The 24,971-nt window shown below is 44.8% G+C and overlaps 1 protein-coding gene across 3 annotated transcripts in view; it reads left to right on the plus strand.

The window, feature by feature from the left end:
* Positions 1-23,496, plus strand: part of Gclc (glutamate-cysteine ligase, catalytic subunit) — a 38,646-nt gene extending 15,150 nt beyond the window's left edge. Inside the window, exons 1-16 of one of the 3 annotated variants that reach the window (XM_063264945.1) lie at positions 3,034-3,738; positions 4,568-4,680; positions 5,643-5,825; positions 8,777-8,890; positions 10,292-10,350; positions 10,446-10,579; positions 14,481-14,555; positions 14,792-14,908; positions 15,538-15,676; positions 16,105-16,217; positions 16,654-16,746; positions 17,039-17,143; positions 20,690-20,771; positions 20,846-20,949; positions 21,018-21,138; positions 22,214-23,496. In XM_063264945.1, coding sequence (XP_063121015.1) covers positions 3,736-3,738; positions 4,568-4,680; positions 5,643-5,825; positions 8,777-8,890; positions 10,292-10,350; positions 10,446-10,579; positions 14,481-14,555; positions 14,792-14,908; positions 15,538-15,676; positions 16,105-16,217; positions 16,654-16,746; positions 17,039-17,143; positions 20,690-20,771; positions 20,846-20,949; positions 21,018-21,138; positions 22,214-22,425 — 1,767 coding nt within the window. In that variant the 5' untranslated portion in view covers positions 3,034-3,735 and the 3' untranslated portion in view covers positions 22,426-23,496. Of the gene's footprint in view, positions 1-3,033; positions 3,739-4,567; positions 4,681-5,642; positions 5,826-8,776; positions 8,891-10,291; positions 10,351-10,445; positions 10,580-14,480; positions 14,556-14,791; positions 14,909-15,537; positions 15,677-15,777; positions 16,073-16,104; positions 16,218-16,653; positions 16,747-17,038; positions 17,144-20,689; positions 20,772-20,845; positions 20,950-21,017; positions 21,139-22,213 lie in introns of those variants that run through there. The other 2 variants (NM_012815.2, XM_039080870.2) reach the window with 2 other exon arrangements.
* The last annotated feature ends 1,475 nt before the right edge of the window (positions 23,497-24,971 follow it).

A 24,971-nucleotide genomic window follows, 5' to 3' on the forward strand; every position in this document is an offset into this window, starting at 1 on the left:
ACATACTCAGCCTCTACTCCCTTCCCAACGGCCTCAAAATTATACAACCAGGGGAAGTGGAGACTTTAGTTTGTACAACTGGCACTTACAGGCTTCATATAATTCCTAAGACTTTTAATATTTCTATTATTTTAACCTTTAATACTACAAATACTTGCTGTATGCCTGTTCTGTATTCAGTATATTACAGAGTACTTTACATCACCTCAATTAAGATTCTTTATTTTTATTAGTATAATTTCACATGAACATAAAGGTGCTTACTTACATTTGCTCAAACCTGCATTATGACTTAGAATTATATGTCTGGCTGTCCTAGCAACACTAACACACCCGTGTTCACAATAGTCTTTTATGTGTGTCTTTGTCTTGATTCAACAGCTCAGAGATATTTGAGACTAGATTTTTGTCTCTGTCCTTAATTCAACTGTGGAAATTATTAGGGACCTTTATCTAATAGGATAAAAGTTACTCTCAGCAATGGAAATGTCAGGAACCTAAACGTTAATGTATAGAGAAAGCAGTATATGTTTAAAAGATAGCAAAATGGGCAGGCATTTTTACTGGGCCTGTTCTCTATATAGAAGGATAACTTATGGGTGCTAGACAGCCTTGTTTTAAATTCTGTGTAGGGAGTTGTCTTTCGTGTGCTATGAGAATAGATGTTATGTACTGGAAGATTTTTCTTCCCCTGCTACTTCTGGGATGCTGCACTGATTACATGACATCACACTCAGTCACCATGCAGCCGTTCATGGTTTCAGAATGGTACATGTGTCCAGTCTGCTTATGAGATGAGCTGGAATTCTGGCCTTACATAGCCCAGGCAGGGTTAGAGGATTGGCATAGTCAGTCCTTTATCATAGGATTAGTTACTAAAACAGCCTTCCAGAGGTTCCTGAAGCCATACACAGCATTGAACCATACATATGGTCCTCCTACATATATGTAAGAATAATCAAGATTAGTTGTTGCTCACAGTGAGGGAGTAACAAATAATTACACTATGAGAAGAGTTATGTCAGGAGTAAAGACAGTTTTGGGGACTGCAGGTAACTGAAACCGGAGAAAGAAAACCTCATGAAAGGTTTCTCTGTTAGTTGCCGTAAGTGTAGCCTAGGTGACCTAGCTGGATTTTGCTTGCTCTAACTTGTTCCTCTTGGAGAACAGGGTACCTGTGGGTCAGAAGTCTCTGTTGGGGTAGACTAGCTGAAATTGGTTCTGAGATGGCTGTTAAACCTTTAACACGATAATCCATCCTCAGTACCCCACTACCTGAGAGTTGCCATGGTAGCAACTGGAAAGAACATAGAAGTACAAAGTGGTACCTGAATAATCTGTTCCTAGAAAAGGTGCGAGGACTCACTTTTTATTTAGCCCTTCCCTCACTCACGTCCATTTCTCTCTAACCTCCTGAACCTGGGTTTTTCTGGCACTTCTGCCTTTGAGCTTGTTTTGCATTTTACCTATTGATACCTTATCACTTCCATTCCTGGGCCCCTTCCCTCTCTTGCCCTCAGGTGTGTTGTCCCACATTTCCAGGGGTAGGAATGACTGATGCAGTGACTGAGGACGCTGTGTGTTGTCGATCCTTGGGATCCTTGGGGTCCCTGTAGTCCATGTGGCACAGAAGGCTCCATTATTTTCTCTGAGCTTTGTTTCTGTTGTAGCCAAGGAAACAGGGAAGGCATGAAATGCAGGCATTATCATGGAGTCGTTGATTGTGGCTTTAGACATCCTATATGGGAAGTTTTGGCTTACTCTGTCATTTTTGTGATCACTTATTCCCACTCTCATCAACAGACCACTCTCACTTAACGGTGCATACCTGGGCCAAGCCTCATTTTAGCCCTGCTTTAGTTCCATTGGTGTTTTGAGGTGGCTGCTGCTAGGCTGGAGCATTTCTGAGGACTGCTGAGGAAATGTGGGAGCAGGCAAACCTCACTGCTTTATATTTATTTAAGATTGAAAAAGTACTTGAACTTTTATAAGATTTCATTCAAACTTGGGCCCTATAAAAAGTTAGTTTTTCTTTCTTATGTACAAATAGTTCAATATTCTCCACTCTGTTTGCTTTGTTAGACCACAGGATGATTATTTTTGGTTAAGAATTGGGTTTGTTAGCATCTTCAGGGTTATCCTTTCACTTGGCTGATTTAAAACAAACTGAGTTTGAGCTCTTTGTCCTTTTGCTCTTCTTGATGCTTAAAGTTTGAGGCCAGGATTTCTGAAATTTAGGATTCAGGTTTAAACTAGGAAAGCCAAAGTCATTTCAGTTTATCTATATAATTACCACAGATATTCTTGCTTGCTTTGGACACAGATAAATGATTCAGACTCAGTAAACTAAGAGTTATCTCTTAGTCTTTTAGAAAGCATCTTATCTGCTTAAGGTATGCATAGCTAACTGGTGATGCCAGGCAGATGCATGCAGCCAAAGCGTTAAGGGGAAGGCTGCTTGCAGCTATCAGAAGCAGCTTAGGGAAGAGACCTTCCCGGTCTGTCCTGAAGCGGGAACCTGTAGTGGTAGAGTTTTCCGTCCAGGAAGCGGGAATGCACGGTAAGCGAGAGTGGGAACTGTTGGTATAGGAAACATGATTGTGGGAAGCAGAGATCTCAAGACAGAGCCGAAAGCAGATGCAACCGTCAAGGCTCACCTACCTTTGCCAGCAGTAACTCCAATCCCATAGGCTCCACATCTCTCAAAACAGCACCTGAGGCTGTGGGAGGATTTCACTTTTAAACTGTAATAACCATAGGCTTAAAAGGGTAAGATCTGCATATGAAAAGTCCTGGGCACCCTTTCCCTTGTGTTCATTTGCAGACCACTGCACTTACCTGTGGAGACAACCACACTGATTCAGGGAGTGAGGAGCATGTACCCCTCAGCTTCCAACAGTGTTAAGCTAAGGCGTCCTAGGTCTGTACAGGGTCTGGAAGTCTGTTATGGACAACCCTTCCACGCCCTTCAGCCTCTATTTTCACTACATTAACTGAGGGGGTACATCTTGTATGTGAATGAAAAGCTCACATACCTAAGTCAATGTCACCCGTTCTTGACAGGAACCTAAGTGCATCAATCAGATGACTGGTAATATGAATTGCTAGTGCTGTACTTGGTCAGTTGCCTGGTTTGTTCTCTTTTGTTTTCTAAACTGCTATACCATTTCCTGTGGTTATCAGTGTTCATCTCTCTGTATGTTTTAACTGAATTATGGCTTCTGCCTGGTGTGGACTTACACCTGTCCTCTCTGCTAGGAAGGCTGTGGCAGGGGGATTTGATGCCAGCGTTGGCTACACGGTGAGCTCAAAGGTAGCCTGGGCAACTGAGTGAGACTCTCTCTAAAAAACAAAACAAATAGCAGCAAACGAATTTTGGAGTGGCAGCTTAAATGCCCAACAGGAGTGAGCTAATTAAGCCCACATAACTGAAGAGTAGGCACTGACTAACAACTATGGTCTCAGAAAGAGCAGACAGGCGGCAGGCTGGCTTCTGGATAGATTTAAGGTTGTGCTTCTGAGTTTATATGTGAAATGTCAAGAAAAGAGAGTAGATGCACGCCTACCTACCTTTCTCCTCTTCCCCCTTTCTCTTAATAAAACAGGCCGAGGCTGGTTATACATACGGGGCTAGTTTGTCTTGTGGGCCATCAGCATGGCACATGTTCTCTATGGCTGCTGTCTTTGAAGAGTCAGCTAAGCGTTGGCTCGAGTAACCCAGCCCCACAACTTCTCATGGTAGGTATAATGGTATTTCATTTAAATTCTCATAAGAGTGGATAGCAGGTATTTCATTTAAATCGCGGACGGTGATTGATTGATGACCCTAGCCTTCCACTCTTAACTCTTGTTGTTTTTAAAGCATACTATCTCAGCGAAACAAAAGCAAGCGCAAGTTGTGCTCTGTCTACAAAAGCCTCTCTTTGCTATTTGACCTGTGACTGTTTTTTGGACTAGCATTCTACCATGTGTAATAAATGCACCAGTGTGTCCCGCATTATAAATGATATGACATTAAAGACCAAGGAAGTTGTCTTAGATTACCTGTGCCGTGCCAAAACTAAATTGTTGGAGCCTCTAAGATAATGTCTTTACGTTCGCGTGTTTATGATTTTTAATCCTTGAGACAGGAGGGTGGGGAATTACAGGAATGTAGAAGAATCTGCCAGGAAGTGTAGCCTCTCCTGACTCATCTCGAGAGCCTCTTGTTGAACATCTGGGAAAATGAGCAGCAGAGCACGTCTTCACAAACGGCTCTCAGCATCTCAGCTCTGAAGATGTCTGTCTCTGAGCAGCACTTGCCAAAATGAACATCTTGACTTTTCTGTGGGATATGTAGTAGAGGAGAGAGAGGAAAGAGGGATCAAAAAATGAGTTCTTGTCCTCCCACAATGCACTGCAGACAGACTGCGCTCTGCAGGCTTTTATGTTATGGAAAGGGCTTGTAGTACTAGCACGTGTGGCTGGCCCCATTTTCTGTGACTCCAGCCTTTACATTTCTCTATTTCTGAAGATCATGTTGAGTCCAAGCCTGGAAAAACATTAATCTCTTTATTACTTTCCGCAGGTGGAGTACATGTTGGTGTCCTTTGATCATGAAAATAGGAAAGTCCAGTTGTTACTGAATGGCGGCGATGTTCTTGAAACTCTGCAAGAGAAGGGGGAGAGGACAAACCCCAAGTAAGCTGATCCCTCAAGTCTCAGCCTAGTGCTTCTGAGCCCTTGGAGTAACCAGGACATAGGCTCTTTCCTCAGCTGTCTAGAAGGCAGGACGATGGAGGGTAAGAGGGTAGGCTTGGGTGCCAAGCTAGAGTCTCTGGTTCTGGCTCATCTAGTTGGTAGGTGAGTAGCCTTGAGCAACCCTCTGTGCCTCAGTCTCCTCATCTCTATAAACATGTGGCTAACAGTAGTTATCTCACAGGCATTTCAGAATACTCAGTACGGTCAGCTACAGGGTGGAGAGATTTTTTCTTAGACACATTTCTGAAATGTGATTGAGATCCGAGCAGAGTCTGGAAGCAGTTTTGTTTTGGCAACATGAGGTTTACGTCTGTCTGTCTGTTTGTTTGTCTGTCTTTTCCTTCTCTTTCTCCTCCTCCTCCTCCCCACCCTCTTCTTCATCTTCCTCCTTCTTTTGCTTGCTTTTTTGTTAGCTTGTTTTGTTTCTCAAGACAGGGTTTCTTTGAGTAGTCCTGGCTGTCCCAGAGCTTGCCCTGTAGACCACGCTGGTCTTGAACTTAGATCTGCCTGCCTCTGCCTCTTACTTGCTAGGATTAAAGACATGTGCTACACACCTGACCTTTTAGTGCTGGTTAAATATTTCTTTACCTGGGAGTAGAGAGGGGCCAGGGGCATCTCTCTAGTTCATTTTCTATTTGGTCGCTTTGGGAAGCTGCATTTGAGAACCTCAATATTAGCCTGTAAGGCCTTCCTTCCTTCCTTATAGAGTGGACTAGCTTTGTCCTAGACAGAATACTTGTGTGCATTTTCAAAAACTTATAAATATTCTGAACTCAACATTTAGTAGCCGTAAGTAGTTGAAAAGCAATGGAAAATTTACAGCTTTAATAAGCCTCTTTTTTAAAAAAATTAAGTGGACTATAGCAAAAGAATAAGCTGAAATCATAATGACTTCTCTACAGCCACCCAACCCTCTGGAGACCAGAGTATGGGAGTTACATGATTGAAGGGACACCTGGCCAGCCGTACGGAGGAACGATGTCCGAGTTCAACACAGTGGAGGACAACATGAGGAAACGCCGGAAGGAGGCTACTTCTGTATTAGGAGAACATCAGGCTCTTTGCACGATAACTTCATTTCCCAGGTTAGTTCCTACGTTAACATGTTCTAGCAGGAATATCAGACTGAGGTTATGAAGAAAGTAAATCCTGACCTGCTCATTTTCCTCTACAATTCTTACACTTGTTCATACTGTTGGACAGTACAGCACTATCATCCTCAGAGTTCACTTTAAGGAACTACTGCACAAGTGAGTCACTCCCCAACCGGCTTGTGCTGGAGGTCGGACTGCTGACATTTGATACATTCTTACATTAGGACTGCTACAAGCATTGCATAGCAGCTTCATGGTGGGCGGGCTGTGCCCTGGTAAGGGTACACATCTGGACAGGGTTGGAAATGACCCTGTGACTGGTGACTGGTGGCAGTGTGGGGAGAGTGTGGCTCCAGCTCACTGGGGAGGAGCCCAGTCTCCTGTCAGTGGACTGTAGCAGCTGTACTCGCAGACCCGACCTGAAGGAGCATCTGCCCTCCAGCACCTCACTGAGTATTCTGAGCTGTGGATCCCAACCCCCAGAGAGCCTTTGAACTTGGAGGAGGGAGCATACTTTCACAATCTGGCAGATATCTAGCACAGATAAGTGAGATCACGGGGAGGGAGCAGGACCTTGGGGCACACTTGTTCCTGGAGTGCTCTTGCCAGATACTGACTGAACAAGCTGAGTCACATTTGTATTGTGCTGGAGATTGGGGGTTTGTGACCAATAGTTAGGACGGTGAATACCAGTAAGTAAACATAGGGAAGTGTGTTCTCAGATTAGAAAGGGATCCGCGAATGTCCAATGTTGAGTGTAGAGCTCCTGTGTAAGACTGGGGTTCTGCTCAGAAAGCTCACTTATCTATGCTGATGTCTGCCTCCTCCATCAAAAGAGTTCTGGGGTTGAGTATCCTTAGCCTTAAAGCACTAAACTATTGTGATGCTGCTTTTTCTTCTGAAAACATGCACCATTGATCCTAGAAGGACGTTATTTTAAATGGAATTGATAGCTTTTACCTCCCTATTGTCATTCCTGCATACAACAGATAAGTCACTTGTCATATACTTAGAGACAGAGACTCTGGGTGCCTTTTCTTTGCCAGACCCAGAGAGGCTTTGCTCATCAGAGCTGAGGAGACAGCAGAGATTAGTCAAATACCTATTATATAAATATATAATGATGAAATTAAGGAGTGGCATGAGGTGTGGATATGGCTGTGGGTTCTGGGGTAGGGAGACTTCTCCACAGGAAGATGACTGGAGTGATATCCAAAACTCTAGAAGGAGTTTCATAGGAGAGGGGGCAGAGGGACTCTGGGGGAAGAGGAGTCACGGAGAGAGCCTGGTGGGGGGAAGAAGAAAGGGAGTTACCCACTGTGACCAGGAAGCTGGGGTGCAGGTGACTGCTGAGGCCAGGCCGGCAGTTATGAACTTTGATTGCTATTCTGAAAGCATTCGAGACTTTGGGAATCTAGGCTGGGTAGATTGTATCACACGTTTGCTTTGTAGCCCTCATCTGGGCTGTTGGCGTGAGAGCAAATGCATAGCGGGTGCCAGGGCGTGCCAGGCGAGGGAAAGGGCACTCCTTAGGCAATGTTGTGGTGACATGGGTGATGGTGGGCAGTGACAGTGAAAAAAGTGATAGAATCAGCTAACCTGCTGGAGAGCAGGGGACAGATGAAGGTGACCTTAGGTGACTGGTGGGAAACCTTGGGATAATGGAGTAGCAGCCTAAGAATCATGATTGGCTGTGGGTGTTGCTTGTCAACTTTTAGCAAACTTGGAAATGCAATGTCTTACGTTTTGCTTTCTCTCCTTAACATAAGAGAGCTATACATCTCTCTAGCAAACTAAGGCGGGGCAGGAGGAGGCAGCACAAAGCAGAACCATTTTAGACATTGAAGAAATGTGCAGCATTGAAAGACTGTTCTTTCTGGGCCACATTGTCTTTGGTTAAACTCTATTGTGTATTTTGCTTCGGTTAATGGCTCTGTGTAGAATAGTTCTTCTCTGGAAAAAAGTTTATAGTGGCTTCTTCTATGTTAGAGAGAATTGAATAGGTTCCGTTCAAAAAGTCTGCGTCCGTTCTCTCTTGTTTTTCCTTCTCCTCTTCTTCATTTTCTTCAGTTATTGTTTAGTTTTGCTTTTCTTTTCCTTTTCTTTTTGAGACAGGGTTTCTCTGTGTAGCTCTGGCTGTCCTAGATCTCGCTCTGTAGACCAGGCCTCTAACTCAGAGAATTGCCTGCCTCTGCCCAGTTCTAGAAAGCTAGGATTTCCCCCCAGGTTAATGTCTGTCACACAGCTAAAGGGTGGTGGTGGTGGTTGTTGTTGTAAGTTTACAGGTTCAGAAAAGATTGCACAGTGGCTGCAGGAACGCCCAGGAAGCCTTGGTGCGAGGAACTACTTTCCAGATGAGAATAGCAGTCTCAGCTGTTTACAGGCTGGGTTGCCTACAACGACTTGCCTTTGTGAAGGGCAGGGAGTTGACATAAGGTCTGGGTTAGTAGTTCTGGCTACTGATCTAGAACCCAGTAAAGAGCCTGCTTGTTTGCTCTCACTGACTTAGAAGGACTGCCTTACTCAGTGAGACGGAAGTATGAGCACTGTCCTCAGGGGCTGGGTGGAACCTGCCCTGGCTGGGTGGAACCTGCCCTGGCTGGGTGGAACCTGCCCTGGCTGGGTGGAACCTGTCCTGTTTTGAAATTAGAACTCTTCTTAAGGTTAAGAACGACAATGAGGTTGGATCTTACACCAGGGCACTCTGGTGTAAACTGGGGACATTGGAGACACTGCTTAACCTTGAGGGACTTCTGAGGAGATAGCAGAGGCAATACCCAGAAGACCTGGTCCATATTCATCAGGAGGTTGGAGCAGTGTAGTGAACAGGGCTGAAGGCAGTTTTGAGCATTGATATGGCTAGTGAAGAGGAGTCCCATAGTGAGTTGCAGCTAACCAGTTCTGAAGCCATTTCTCACCTATCCTTTCTCGATTGGTTGCAGGCTAGGCTGCCCTGGATTCACACTGCCAGAGCACAGACCCAACCCAGAGGAAGGAGGTGCATCTAAGTCCCTCTTCTTTCCAGACGAAGCCATAAACAAGCACCCCCGCTTTGGGTGAGTGGGGCTCAGACTGTGGTCTGGGCTACAGTATTTGGTCTGAATTCCTCTCAAGCACGCGTTGAATTCAGAGGAGACAGCAGACCCATATCTGCTCACGCTGCTTCCTATGTACAGGTTTGCCTTGTCCATTTGAGAGCCATCCTTAAACAACTTGGCTCCTTTCCTCTTCCTTAGTTTTCAGTTTTTGTCCTCATTCTGCAAACGCATGGATTGGGAGGTTTCCTTTGCCTGGTCCTTTCCCTCTCTGTTTCCCGGAATCTGTCATCACCCATGTTACTCTGTCTGCACTGACAAGGTCAGGTGTATACCCCAGTAGCATAGACTCTCCTTGTTGCTTCAGGTCCGGCACCAGCTTGATCTTATCTGTGGGCTATATTGAAAAGAAGCTCCTGACCCAACATGAGGGACACTATTCCTTTTCCAGGCCCCCAGTTCTCACATTCAAAGTCTTTGTAAGGATAGACAAAGACCGACTGACTGCCTTGTTCTTTGGCTTATTTGAGGCGGGGACTGTCATTTGTTCCTTCCTTCATTCATTTGCCTGTTTGCTTACTTATGGCAGGGTCTGTCTCTGAAGCCTTGGCCATCCTGGAACTCACTATATAGACTATATCAAACTCATAAACATCCTCCTGCCTGACTCTCTAGTACTGGGCTTAACGAGCATTATTATGTGTTTAAAAAGAAAATTCTGAGCTGCTGATGGATCATGACAATTATAAAAGCTACCCAGGAACCCCTCATGGAAAAGGCTAGCACAGGAAGTCCTCCTGTCCTGACTAAGGGTTCAAAGCAGGCATCAGGACAGATGTCAGTCACAGCACTGCCAGACAATTCACAGTCATACTAACATATGAAATAAGTGAATCTTGGTTTCATAATTTATCGAAGCTTATCTAAAGTGTTGCTGTAACTTATAATCAGTTTCAAAAATCTGAGAGGATTTTTCCCCTTTCTTTGTGCTGTTAAATTGTGTTAAATGAGGACCAGTCATGCAAGCGTTCGGTGGCCATAAGGTATGCATTAGGTAGAGCTTTGGAATTGGGGAGCTGAAGCAGGGGAAGAGTTGAGGCTCCCGTAGAAACCGAAACCCAAGTTCTTAAGTTTGACTAAAATCATTGGAGTTTTCATGAGAAATGTTAGAATTAGTCAGACTATGGCTGCCCAAGAACACCTGGGTTAACAGTAGGTAAGCAGGATGGGCCCCCACACAGAGCAAAGGAAATGCCGCTTACAGTCCTCTTTCAGGAGAGCCTTGGGGTGGCATGTCACATGTGCCGCGAGGCTGTCCTGGAGTTCTAGTTTGAGGCAGGATTCTGATCCATTCCTTTGGATGTGCTCACATTCTAATGTGGCAGTTCTTGGATGACCTTTTCTTTTGTTTGGTTATTTTAGTACTCTAACAAGAAACATCCGGCATCGGAGAGGAGAAAAGGTTGTCATCAATGTGCCAAGTACGTCTGTTGGGGGTGGGAGAGCTGGGGGACAGCATGTCCAACTGTCATCCTTGATTCTCACTCAACTCTTCTTCTTTGAATTAATAATACAGTATTCAAGGACAAGAACACACCATCTCCGTTTGTAGAAACATTTCCTGAGGATGAGGAGGCATCAAAGGCCTCTAAGCCAGACCACATCTACATGGATGCCATGGGATTTGGGATGGGCAACTGCTGTCTTCAGGTATTGCCTCCATTGCACAGTGAGGCTGTGTCCTCTTCCTTACGCGCATCCTGTTTAAAGTCACCTTCTAACCTGACTCAGAGGATAGCATGCCTCTGGAAAGTGATGTTGCTTTAGTGAAGTCTTTTGTAGCTGTCTTTTTACTAAGAGTTCACAGTTCACCACAAACGTGTGTGGTTGTTACTAAACATAGTATCTGCTGAGAAAGTATTCCTGAGCACCCTTTCTAGATGCCTGATTTTTACTGCCATCTAGTGACAGCCTTTGAAGATGTTAGACAAGGATCAGATCTCTATTTCTGAAAATGACCTCTAGTGGGAGAATCCAATGACTTTATGATCTGAGGGGAAAGGTGGTTTGGCATTTAAATTTTTATTCTTGTGCAAAGCTACTTCAGGGTTTAAAAGGAATAAATATTTAACAGCCTTTGCCTTGCTTGCCCCTGGCTAAGTTACACAGGAGGTACAATAGTTTTTCTCTGTTCATGTAACTAAAACTTTGGTTGGGCCTAATCAAATAACTGACGGCCTCTGGCAGTGATGGTGCCAGGCTGCCTGAGGAGTGGAAGGAGTGCAGAGCTCCCACCGCACAGCCCGTGGTTGACTCTGCCCCTGCTGCCTCCTGCTTTGCTGGCTCAGTTTGTTACACTGACAGTAGCCTCAGCACAAAGGGCACAGAACTCAGCATTCTTTCTCAGGGCTGCAGCTGTACACACAGTTGTCACATAAGCCTCCTGACTGTTATTTTTAAAACTACAGATAATTCAGATTTAATACCCAAGTCAGACTTTCCCATGGCGTATGTTTCCTTAGCTTATTTAAGTAGGATCGGATGTGTGGCCTCCAAAGAGAAGCCAGAATGTTCCCTTAGGACGGTCACGCATCATTTAAAACGAGGCTGACTTTTGACTGTGTTACCTGCTTTCTTATCTTAAATACATACATTTCTGGAATGAACCATTAAGCTGTAGCATTTAAAATACATGGCTTCAGTATTCTGGGAGTATTCTGGGAACCCAGTCCTTCCTTGGCTTAATATTGAACCAGGGACTATCAGGTTTGCACAGAGCGACAGTCTGTCTTCAGATACTTGGTTTATGCAAATAAGTGAGTCCTATTGGTGGGGACAAACATTAAGGTGTGAGTTTTCTACTCCCCCAACATATCCAGTTGCAGTATTCCTCTTCAGAAGGTTGAAGTGACAGATAATTAAGACGTATGCTAAATGAGATGAACTCACAAGTAGCTACAAAAGTCCCTGCCTTATATCTTCTGACGGGACCTGAAGGAACTTTTATTATAGAAAAGCACAAAAAAACTTTTTAGGTAATGGCAGACTTAACTAGACAAAAGGAAACTCCTCCAAGTTTGTTAGTTTGCTGAGTGCTGTAGTGCTCGCCTGCGACCCAAGTGCTACACATGGAGCCTGGGCTGCATAGCCAGACCATCTCAAAGAAGGATAAATCCTCACTCTTCAGGGTTTTTGAGAGGCATTTAATAAATAGAAAAGTCATAGCCTGCTATGGGTTTTTTTTTCTTCTTCTTTCTACTTAAGAAAATTATGTGGTTTCAAAACCGGATTCTAGGTAAATTTCAGATTTGGTTGCTAATGTCCATGTTTTCATAGTTCCTTCTTTGCCTCTGTCAATGTCATAATGACACTTCCTCCTCTGTGATCTCTTCAGAGGGCAACAAAAGCTAGAGCTTCCATGGTTATGCCTTTCTGAAGGGGTCAGAGATCCTGGGTTTTGCTTTCCCCCCCAAAGTGTTCTTTTTGACTCGATGCACACAGTGTTTCAGCTGTAGAGCCAGAGGGTAGTTATGAAATTTACTTACGATAGCTATTGTTAAACAGAACTTTGAAATCCCAGTCTCTCCTTTTAGATTTTTCTAAAGATGGGTTTTCCGGAATGTACCTACGAATCCTCTGCTCTGTCCCAAGCTACCTAAAGAAACGCTACCTAATGAAGACAAGAAAAGTCTTCATTACAGTATGTGTGTAAAACTAAAGATAATAGTGCACAGTAACAGACCCAAGAGCCACGGGAAAGAAGCAGATCTCCTAAGAAACATGTCCAACAGACTCTGTCCATCACAACACCCGGAAACACTTGACTCTTTTACATCTCAAAGGTTTTCAAAGTCCCTCAACGTAGCTCTCTCCTTGTTCCCCTCTTTGTCATCCTCTTTCCTTCATGACCTTCCGTCAGTTTAGTAAGTGGGTGACAAGCACTTCCACACATTCTTGGGACAGAAAATCCTGGACAGAGTCCTGGTGATAGGTGATAGGACTCTGCTTTACCAAGTTCCTTCCCACACTGAATCCTTACTGCACATAAAGTGTGTATACCTGCCTGTGTAGACCAGAGGCCAACCTCAGCTGCCATTCCTCAAGCACTAGCAGCCAGGGTCACTCATTGGCCTGGAGCTAATAAGCCCTAGGAATCTGCCAGTCTTTGCCTCCCCAGCTCCAAGACTATAAACACATGTTACCACTCCCAGCTATGGTGGGGGTTCTAGGGATCAAAGTCTGGTCCCAGTGCTAACAAGGTAAACGCTTTCCCTTCGCACTCTCTCCCTGGCCTCACACATTGTTTTGAGTCTCATGTCATGGAGGGATGCCTTGCTTTACTTGTCAGTGGCCTTATCTCCAGCTCTCTTCAGTTCTTACCGTAACCTTTGGAACTTTTGTCCTTAATGGCTGCAATAGCTTCACACTGTCTTAATCTGTAGCGGCCGGTGATTGCCATTACTTAATGTGCTGCTCACTTCAGCATGAACATGGAAACTACAGTAGGATCAGCAGGTGTGTCCCCCATGGAGCTTGTCTGATGGTACAAGGGACAGCTGAGGTACAGTCAGGCCGCTGGACCTAAGAGTCAGCAGTAACACCGAGATTCCTATCAGTGCTTTCTTCAGCCTCTATTACTTCACGGTTTAGGGACATCAGTTATCATTTCCTGCATCAGGACCAAACTCAAACTGTCATCACTGAATGGCCGTAATAAGGAAGTTAAAACTTTTCAGTCTGTGTGTATAGCAGTTGTGCTATTTTTAAAGCACTCCTTGACCATCACTGCCACTGTTCCCTGTGAGGGAGCGCAAGACTCTGTTTCTTTAGGGTTGTTACTTTAGAGGATGTGCTAACCAGTGTGGTTCTCCTATCATTTTCTGGTGCCTACTTGCCCCTGTGAGGAGGCTTCCTAGGTAATCTTCCTGAATTTGAGACGTTGTCAGAACATATACTCTTAGCACCGACTTTTCCCTCTGAAGTCCAGAGCCTTGGAAACCCAGCTGCTTCCAGGACTTTTCCTTCCCCTAACATCCTTTAACCTGCATATCACAGCACCCGTGTCCTGTACCTCTCATGCTCCAGCCTCCTCTTCTTTATGCCCTAGGAACACCCGCCAAGAATCTAGTCATGCTCTGTCCACGGGTCCCCAGCCCACCTGCTTCACCTCTGGCACAGCCCTTCTGCTGGCCCTGAGCTTTCTCCTTCTCAGACCAGAGATTTCACGATAGTGCCTTCTGGCCTTACTGCCTTCCACATCCCCAACAACCTCACCCACCAGTGCTTGGAAATACACCAAACACACCCCTCCAGTGTACTTAGAAAGCTGCCTGTAATATCACCAAACCCTTCTTTCTGCCAAAATGCATGAAGCCCTCCACTATTGGAAGCCAACAAGGGGCCAAAGCTGTGCTGCCTGGCCTGAGTCTCGCCTCTCTTTCCTGGCTAGACAGTGGTTTGGCTTACACTGATGTGTAAGAGTTGTCCTTACGCAGTGGGACATGATTACATAACACCCAAGGTAACTTGTAAGCCAAGGTCGTACCCGAAGCCTTCCCATCTGGGCCAGATAATGACTTTATGATGTTTTAACAATTTCTGTTCTCATCAGGTGACATTCCAAGCCTGCAGTATATCTGAGGCAAGATACCTTTATGACCAGTTGGCCACTATCTGCCCAATTGTTGTAAGTAGAAAGTATGTCCTTCTTTAAATACATCTTTGTAGAAAATAAGACCACGTCCTCATGCTACAGAATGGATGGCTTTAATGAGTACAGGATGTGGAGTTCTTTCTCGTACATTCTATTTACAAAACAGTAGCTGGTAGTACACACAGTGGAACATCAAGGATGATGGGTGGGTGTACCCTTCTCTGTGTTCGCCACACTTCCACTCTGCATTTGCTGTCTTGTGCTTTCAGATGGCTTTGAGTGCTGCATCGCCATTTTACCGAGGCTACGTGTCAGACATTGATTGTCGCTGGGGAGTGATTTCTGCATCTGTAGATGATAGAACACGGGAGGAGAGAGGACTGGAGGTACGAGTGACTTTTTTTTTTTTTAAAAGCTTAATAGATCTTAATAGCTTCTTTTAAAAATACTGCCCATTTTGTGTTGTAGCAGTCACACCGACAGCTGTTTTACCAAGTGCTCTGGCCACCACTTTACATCTGATAGTTTCTGCTAGAAAGTTGGGTGATTTTCCATTTGAAGGCCTTAGGCTTTGCCCTGTAAGGTCAGGTTAGCATTACTAACGTTTCTTGTCATACTGAACTGTAGTAATGCGTCCTTTCAACTCGGAGCTCTAGGGACATGTGTCACCACCCACCTCCGAGAGCCAGGTATCTAGGTTTATCCTAGGAAAGACTCTTCAGGACAAGCACCTGGTTGGACATCACTGTTTTTAGTGGCTTCCACTGAGGGTATTTCTGCTCTGGCCCTTTCATAATTATTCACTAATTGTTGAACATATTCTATAATTTTGTTGTGTATGGAAGAGAGAGGGTTGGGGAGGGCACACAGGCCTCAGCTTAGAGGTCAGAGAGCAGCATTATAAGTCTGTTCTCTCCACTCTGACTTCCCAGAATTGAATGTAGGGTCCGAGGCAAGTGTGCTTCTGAACAGTTCATAGCTGGCTGTTAATTTCAGGTCATTTCTTCTGTTTTAGCCCCTGAAGAACAATCGCTTTAAAATCAGTAAGTCTCGGTATGACTCAATAGATAGCTACCTGTCCAAGTGTGGAGAGAAGTACAATGACATCGACCTGACCATCGACACGGAGATCTACGAGCAGCTCTTAGAGGAAGGTGAGCAGCGTACCCCACGCCTGCCTTGTTCATATGTGCACCTTTGTTCTTCAAAGCACTCTGAACTTTTTGCTGACTCCTGGTCTGGTTTCTGTTTTTAGTGTGAAGTCTCTAACTTTTCTTATGAGGCTGCTTGTTCCTAAAGTTTCAAGTTCCAAATCCTTGTGAGATCTTCTTGACTTTTAGCAAAAGGAACTTGTTGGAGCTCTGTATCTAGGTCCACACCAGTGCCCAGAAGGCATTGTGTGAGGAGTGAGTAAACTCCGAGTCTTCCCCAGTGTCCATAGGATAAAACCCTGGGCAAGGTGAGAGCACTGAACCACCCAGCCATTCCTAAGCTTCTAGACCCTTTCTTCAGTCTGTGGACTTAGAAATCCTACATGGTGCTTTGCCCTTTGCAGTTAGTCCCCTGCGGTCTGTCTTTGCAGGCATCGATCACCTTCTGGCACAGCACGTTGCTCATCTCTTTATTAGAGACCCACTGACCCTTTTTGAAGAGAAAATTCATCTGGATGATGCCAACGAGTCTGACCATTTTGAGGTATCTCCCATTCGAATGTATTTCACTGCATAAACTAAAGGAAGTTTGTTTCTGTGCCTGTGAGGATTAGTGACAGGAAAATGTCTTCCATTACCTAGTACAATACAGAGCTAAGAAAAACTAAAGGAATAAAGTGATTCCATGGCTTCCTAGTTACTTCTCAGTTCTGTGAAACTAAATACCAGCAGCACAGAAACTTGTTGGAGCTCTGCAGTAAGTGTTGCAGACATATCCTGACTTCCAGGAAACACTGTCTTCTCACAGGTCACATTCGCAAAGCATTTAAGTTGTTAACTTTTTTTATATTTGTAAATTGGGAAGTTTTAAGTGTGGCTCGACAGTGAACAGTCTTTGTCCCCCATTAAATACATGTAACCTAAATGTGTCCTAAATGTGTAGAAAGTTGGTTTCATCCTCTTTCTTTTTGCTGTTATAGAATATTCAGTCCACAAACTGGCAGACAATGAGGTTTAAGCCTCCTCCTCCAAACTCAGATATTGGATGGAGAGTAGAGTTCCGACCAATGGAGGTGAGACACATGCTTCAGCTCAGAAGCTCCCTTCCGGCTGCTCCCCACCCTTCCAGTGCTCTTCTCAGAGGGCTCTGCGTTTATTCGAAAGCAATAGGAATCCAAACTTGCCCACGAATAGCATCTACAAAGCCCTTGGGAGCTGGTACCAGCGCGTGGACCTGGATAGAGGACTTCCAGCCTCAAATGGGGAAGAGGAAGAAAGTGCTGGGGAATAATCCAGTCTGAGGGGCTAGTGAGGGGCGGCTTGGGCAGCCAGGTGATCCCCAACACGTCTGCTCTTCATCTACAGGTACAGTTGACAGACTTTGAGAACTCTGCCTATGTGGTATTTGTGGTACTGCTGACCAGGGTGATCCTCTCATACAAACTAGACTTCCTCATTCCACTGTCCAAGGTAAAGATGAGTCTGCTCATACCCATGAACGTAGACAAAGTAAATGCAGTTACTTGTTTGAATTCACTCTCCAGTTTTAACCTATCTTTATATAGAGTTCTTTACTCATCAGGATAAATTGTCTCTACTTGGACTCTGATTTTCCTGGCAAGCCTAAATCTAAGCTTTGTAAAATAATGGTGAGGCAATCCCACAAACTGGAGCTATCTCCCTGATATTCCCATTGGTCCACAATGTCAAAATTAGGACTCCTGGTAGGCCTGCCGGTAGAATTCAGGGGAAGGTTTCAGTGCAACCAAACTTCACATGTTTGTGGAGGATGTGATGGCATGGATTACCAAATTAAGAGTTTCACATCCCCACCCTCATGAAGACCAGAGAAGAGGCTTTCTGGAGGAAGTTGGCCAGCCAAGCTTCTGAGCATCTCCTTGCTCAGGTCACAAAGCTGTGTAATCTGGAGAAGCCCAAAAGTTGGTGAATGCCAGGAACTTTTGGGCAGATCTTCCTCTTGACATAATGATGGGTAGGAGAGCTTGCTAATGGATGAGGGCTCTGCTGCTGTGCAGCCCTGACAGGGAGTAAGGCTGTCAGTTGTGCAGCCCTGACAGGGAGTAAGGCTCTGCTGCTGTGCAGCCCTGACAGGGAGTAAGGCTGTCAGTTGTGCAGCCCTGACAGGGAGTAAGGCGGTCATAGCAAACCTGGAAGGGATTCTAGAGGCTTCTGACGTCTGTAGGTGTGGAAGTCCATGTGAGCTACACATCCACACTTCTGCTTGTGAATTTGAGGACATGTCCCCAAAACTGACAGAAAAATTAAGGAAAAGTATCCCTAACTGAAGAGTCCTCACCTAGACAGTCCTCTGAAGCCATTAACTCCAGAACCCAAACTAGGAATTTTATCTCAGCAGAAATGTTCTGGACAGGGCAGACTCTGGTAAGGACACCTGCAGGGCGTGGGATGTGCTTCTTTACTGAATTTAATGCTAGAGAGATGGAAAGAGCACTGTTTGAGTCCCCTTCCCAGCCAAGTGATTTCTGTATTTTGTATGATTTAGTGCCTGTCCTAGTTTGCTTCCTGTGACTGTGATGAACACTGAACTTGAGGGAGAGAACAGTTGTCCTCTGACTACCACATGCATATCATGTAGCATACGTATGGCCCACCCTCCACACATACTAAATAAGTATGTAAGTGATTTGAATTAGAAGTAAAACATCTGGGAGTAAAGCTCCCGGCAGAGTCCTTCCTTTTCTCATTTGTCAGTAATTCTGACCATAACGAAGAATAAGACAAGCACACAAAACTGTTAGTCATCAGTGTCAACGTACAACAGTGCACCTAAGATCTCTAGCACTTGGGAAGCTGAGGCAGGAGGATCACAAGTTCAAAGCCACTTTGACTTCATAAGCAAGAACCTGTGTCAAGCATAAAAAGTAAATAAGGAAACCATATGAAAAGAGCATTTGTCAATTCTAAAGGACCGTCTCCAGAGTAAGCAAACAAAGAGAGCAAATGTCTCAGTGTTGTAAAAGGTCAGTGAGGACATCCAGCCACAGGGGAGGCAGTAAGGACAAATACAGGCATGGAGAGATGACTGTGCAGGTAAAGGCACTTGCCTCCAAGCCCAGTGACCTCAGGTAGATTCCAGGACCCATGTAGGAGAGAGAGCTGATGCCCACACAAGTTGTCTTCTGACACAAACACACAAAGATAAACAGAAGTATAAAAATCTTTATGAAGGGGGTTGGGGATTTGGCTCAGTGGTAGAGCGCTTGCCTAGCAAGCACAAGGCCCTGAGTTCGGTCCCCAGCTCTGAAAAAAAAAGAAAAAAGAAAAAAAATTCTTTATGAAGAAATAGGTAATATCCGATTGTAACATTCTGGTATGTGTCGCTTTTGTACGACATTCTGAAAACAAGGACAAATGTTGAAAATGAGGGGTAACAATGGCGTTTAAAAATGATAACAGAAATGACCAAGTGCCACACAAAATAGAGTGTGAGGTAGGCAGTCAGGTGGCTGAAGACAGCAGTGCAGACTGCTCGTCCAAGGTGTGCGGCAATGGCCCTGGCTGTCTACAGTGTTAGAGGCATTTACTGTGGTGGGTAGTAATGCATGAGATAGGAAACTGAATCCTGAGCTGTTTATTCTGTGCTCAGGTTGCTTATGGTCTCGGTGCTTCCTTCCACATAGAGAATAGGGCCCTAGGGGTCCCTAACAGGTGAGCTGCTAAGGCTGAAGAGCTGCAGGGAATCAAATGATGTGTTAACAAGTATAATTGAGTAGGTTACATCAGATATGTCATGCCAAAGAACATCTTTTGTTCACATGCCTTGAAGATTGAAAAAAATCAATTAAAAAAAATCACTTCTCAAAAATAGACATTATCTGAAATATATTCCCACCAAAAGTCAACAAAATAATACTCAAGAAAAAAGTCCTCTATTTTTCTTTTAAGTTTGAAGTGTCTTTCCTAATAAATCTTGAAGTAAGCTGAAACTTAAATGACTTATGGGAAGGAAAATTAATGGTGTGAATGTTGCTGGAACAAAACGAGTAAAAACCAAGTGTAAGCCCAAGCGTTAGAGCTGCCCACAGCCGCAGTTGCATTCAGCCTGTTACTTGAGTATGTTCCTACAAGTGTCTAGACATTCACAAGGTCTCTCAGTATCCCTGTAAAGCATCAAGGAGTTACAACAGGGTTCTCTCCATAACCAGTGTGGAAGGAGGTTAAATAATCACAAACGACTTGTAACCAGGCTGGAGAGATGGCTCACTTGAGTTCTGCAGGTGGAGACAGGTGGACGGGACCCAGCCTTAGTGGCCAGCCAGTCCAGCAAAAACCAGGAGTTCCAAGTTCAGAGAGAGAGAGTGTGATTGAGGAAGGCACTCCATCAACCGTGGCCCACCCGGCCCTCCAGCTTGTGTTTGTATTATATACTGAGGTTGCACATGAACTAGTGTTAGAGAGAGCTGAAGAGGCCACTCACTTGTTAAGAGCAGTGACTAATCTTCCAGAGAGCCCAGGATCAGTTCCCAGTACCACAGGGCAGCTCACATGGGATCTGATGCCCTCTTCTACTCTCCAAGAGCACTGCACAAACATGGTGGACAGATATACATGCAGACAAAACACCATACACATAAAATAAGGAAAAAAAAAGAGAGAAAGATAACATTATAGAAAAATTTAAAATGTATTGTAGAAATTGAGAATTCATGGATGAGCTACCAGCTAGGCAAATGGCATTGGTGACTCTGCCCAAGGTGGGCTACCCAGTACTGCAGACCTAACAGTTTCCTGCCCCTTTGTTCACCTAAGCAAGGCAGGCTAGGGAGAACACCGACTCTGAGACCAAGAGAGCCAGGATCTTCTGGTGTTTTCTGTTTGGTTTGGTTTGTAAAGTAAATTCCTGTTGTTTTGCACAGATACCATATGATGGGCACATGGTCTGTTTTTCCTGCTGTGAGGGGTGGGAGCGATGCAGGCACTGGCTGGTTTGATCTAAGACGTTCTGACTTGGTCCTGACTCCTCTTCTTCATTAGGTTGACGAGAACATGAAAGTGGCACAGGAGCGAGATGCCGTCTTACAGGGGATGTTTTATTTCAGGAAAGACATTTGCAAAGGTATCGTGTGTTCAGGGTTCTGGGGTCAGTTTATGCTGAACAAGCTGCTCACCTGTGCTCCCCTGGGTTGGCAGGTGGCAACGCCGTGGTGGATGGGTGTAGCAAGGCCCAGACCAGCTCCGAGCCATCTGCAGAGGAGTACACGCTCATGAGCATAGACACCATCATCAATGGGAAGGTAGGGCCTGACCGGGGCTCTGCACTGGGAACGCCAATGGCAGTGTTTATAACAACATGTTCTTGTAGGAAGGCGTGTTTCCTGGACTCATCCCCATTCTGAACTCCTACCTTGAAAACATGGAAGTCGACGTGGACACCCGATGCAGTATTCTGAACTACCTGAAGCTAATTAAGAAGAGAGCATCTGGTACAGTAGTCATTTCCTTTCCTTTGTCTGACTCCTTGTCATGTTTGTTTCTGTGACAGCTCCACCTTCGCCATGCTCACTTTCTAATTCTGCAGTGGCCACACCTTACAGTCTTAGGACTGAATTGACAGAGCTCTCTTTTTCTTTACTGGCTTATGAAATAATGATGCTTTTTAAAATGTGGCATCTTCAATGAGGTGTGGTGACTGCAGTGTCACTCCAGTGTCGTCTGTGTGTATTGCACATCACTGTTAACTTCTGCTGGGCTAAGTAACCATGGCTCAGTCAGGCTATACCACATGTGGACAGCTGCCAGCTCCTATACAGTGCCTCTGCCCAACCCCAGGCTCTTTCCTTGTCAGCTTAAGACCTCATTTACAGGGCCTTACTGGCCTTGCTGGTTCTTACACAGGAAACAGCTCATACAAAACTAACTCAGTGCGAATGCTAACAGCCTCTGGACAAAGGTCATCTGGGAACATGTTACCTCTAGGATGCTGTATCTCTGGCTTCGCTTTTACCCCCTTCTCATCCTTGTAGGGACCCCATATTCCTCCTCATCCCCATAGGGACCCCATAGTCCTCCTCATCCCCATAGGGACCCCATAGTCCTCCTCATCCCCATAGGGACCCCATAGTCCTTCTTATCGCCACAGGGACCCCATAGTCCTTCTCATCCCCACAGGGACCCCATAGTCCTTCTTATCGCCACAGGGACCCCATAGTCCTTCTCATCCCCACAGGGACCCCATAGTCCTTCTCATCCCTGTAGGGATCCTATAGCCCTTCAAGTAGTTATATATTGCCAGCATCTAGAGACATAGCCCTCTCTGTCTCTTAATAGCTGGTAGTATCAGCCTGTGGGGGCATCTCTGTGCGTGTGTGTGCGCACGTGTGTGTGTTGCTGTTCTGCAACCTGCCATTTGTCCCCAGCAGGAATCCTTTGAATGTGATAAAAACCTTTCTCAGTCCTTACTGTGTGATACTCCCAGTTCATGATGATCTCATTTTAGAGGCATGTGTTCACCAGTCATTAAATATCTACTTCTTAAATCACCTATTTTCTTTTCTTCAGGAGAACTAATGACTGTTGCCAGGTGGATGAGAGAGTTTATTGCAAACCATCCTGACTACAAGCAAGACAGTGTAATAACTGATGAGATCAACTATAGCCTCATTTTGAAATGCAATCAAATTGCAAATGAATTGTGTGAATGTCCAGAGTTACTTGGATCAGGCTTTAGAAAAGCGAAGTACAGTGGAGGTAAAAGCGACCCTTCAGACTAGACATCCAGCAAAGTGGATGGCAGCTGCAGCCCTGACCCCGAGCCCACTCAGACGCTGTGAAGACCAAGATGGCCTACAGTGTTCCAGTTGCCCACAAGTGACTAGAAGCTTCCTTCAGTAGGTGAATCTGAGTTTGTATATGTATATACTAAAGTATTTTTATGATTATTAACAATGTATTTTAATAACACTGTATCTACAGTCATGGTGAACTGGCTTGTACATTTTTGAATTCTGACTCTGGAGCGACTGCTGTCTAGGCAGTTTTGTAAATGTAATTGTACAATACATGTACCTGCATTCCAGAGTTTCAATGTTTACTGTAAACCTTCTTTAATACTACCTGGGACCTGATTCACTGAAATTTATTTTTAAAAAAATGCTTTCTCCTACCTGTTTCTTGAGTCTCCTCTTGCTGTGTACGTGAAGTCACTGGACTGCACTGATGCCCTCTGAGGGCGAGGCACCTTACCTGTGACACTTCCTTTGCAGAGCAGTCCCACTCCTGCCACGGAACTGAACTCTGCCAGCTATTAGAAAAGAAACTACAAATCCTAGATTCGTCTGAATATACAGACTCAGAGAATATTTAGTTTCATCTGAAAAGGAAAACCTTTTCCTTCTATGTACACCAAGAGCTCTGTCAAATGTCTGCTCTCCATTACCACCTGTCTGACCTCTGCTGAGAACAGTCGTCAGTGCAGCCACCAGGTTTCCGCCCTCTCTCAAGTTTGCTGTAGCAGATTGGCAGACTGTCTTCTAACAGCCATTCATTTCATTCCAGATTTTCCCAGGGGAATAGTCTGCATCCTGCTTGCTTTCTGTATAAAACTTACAAATCAATCATGAAATGCACTAATTTTTGTGAATCAGGACCCTAAGTGTTTAATTGTAAATAATTTGTTTCATAGATTGCTTTAGGTTTGTGTTATCTTTTTAATTGTTAACTGAATTTAACTACTTCTAAAGTAACTGAACTGTAGATTAAGCCAAGCTTTACAGATAAAAATATTTACTGTAATGCTAATTTTGAAAGATTGCAATAAAGCCACTTCAGCTTAAAGCTTTAAATACTGGGATTGGCTCTGTATCTCATTTACCTCGGAAAGTTAAAGGAAGCCTTATTTTCTACAGTTCTCTTATGTAAACTAGGTTGTAAAAAGGATAAAATGTTTGTAGTATGAGAAAATAAAAGATCGGGATTCATATTCAAAGGTAGTATGTGTATGAGTGGTTTTCAGGGTTTTTAGTTTGGATTGGGAGGCATTGTTTTATGTTTTGTTTTTATTTCTAACTATGTCACCTGGCCACTGGTTTGTGCCCACTATGTGCCCACTATGTAGCTCAGCCTGGCCTTGAACTCATAAAGGCCCACCTGCCTCTACCTGATAGTACTGCTAAAAGCATGAGCTGATATGCCTGGCTTTGGTTGGGAGGATTTTATCAGCTTGTGTGACGTCACCTCATCATTTCAGCTCTCCGATCCCCTAAGAGGAGGACTGCTAAAGCAGATGGATCTCCCTCAGTAGCTCTCTCACAAGACCTGAGCTGTAGCTGTTAGACTGCTTTGCCTATGAAAATGAATTTTTCTTTTACTCTCAGCCAGCCTCATGCTGCTGGGCCTGTGGAGGCCTGGAAAAAGTAGTCCACCCTGGAGACACTTATATGGAGGAACAAACGATCCCTGCAGAGCTGTTTTCAACCTGTCTGGATCGGTGTCCCTACCACATCCTCTCACACACACCAAGTTCATGGAGCATGTTTTTATTGGGCCACACCTTCATTCGAATGAAGCTTAGACAAGTATAGCCCAGACATAAGAGTTACTTCCAAAACAGTGCTCCCTTCAGGCAAAGGAAGCACCAAAGGATTTTATTTTGTTCAGGGACCTCATTCAGAAAAGTACTTCAGGGACGTTTCCAAGCATGGTCCATTTAAGGTGATAATTTAAGAAGGAAAAATGGGTGTGCTTAGTTCAAGATCATGGCATACAGCTTTCCTGATGAGATGAGAACACATGGTGTGCTGGGCTTTCATCTCACTGTAGATAAAGGAAAAGTCGTGTGGAAGGTGTGGAAGGGGTGTGTCCCCGAAAGGCTTTCTCCCGCTGGCCTTCCTCTGGGCAGTCACTTCTTCACTGGTCCTCAGCAGCACTCAGCTCTAATCTACGGAACCTAGAGTGAAGTCTACACTTCTCCACTAGTAAGCCTGGGTATTGCTTGTCTGCAGGCAGCTCACACGAATACTTCCTACCACTTCATGCCCACGTTACAGATAGTCCGCTTAAAGCATCAGCAGTCGCTTGCCTTCAGTGCATGTCTAGATTGTCCTCCTGCTAAAGTTTAAACCAGGCGAATTTCAGCCTATGTCACATGCTCTTCTCCACTCCCAGACAGAGCAAGTATGACCCACACTCATGAGCGTTACCATCTAAACAGCATTCAGGGTCGAGAGCCAAATTATAAACACTGACATGAACAAAAGATTCTTCGTCATCAGTGAAAATGTGTGAAGAAGCCTTGTGACACACCACTGGCCTGTTAGCT

Source organism: Rattus norvegicus, chromosome 8 (assembly GCF_036323735.1).
Source record: "Rattus norvegicus strain BN/NHsdMcwi chromosome 8, GRCr8, whole genome shotgun sequence".
Classification (NCBI taxonomy): Eukaryota; Metazoa; Chordata; class Mammalia; order Rodentia; family Muridae; genus Rattus; species Rattus norvegicus.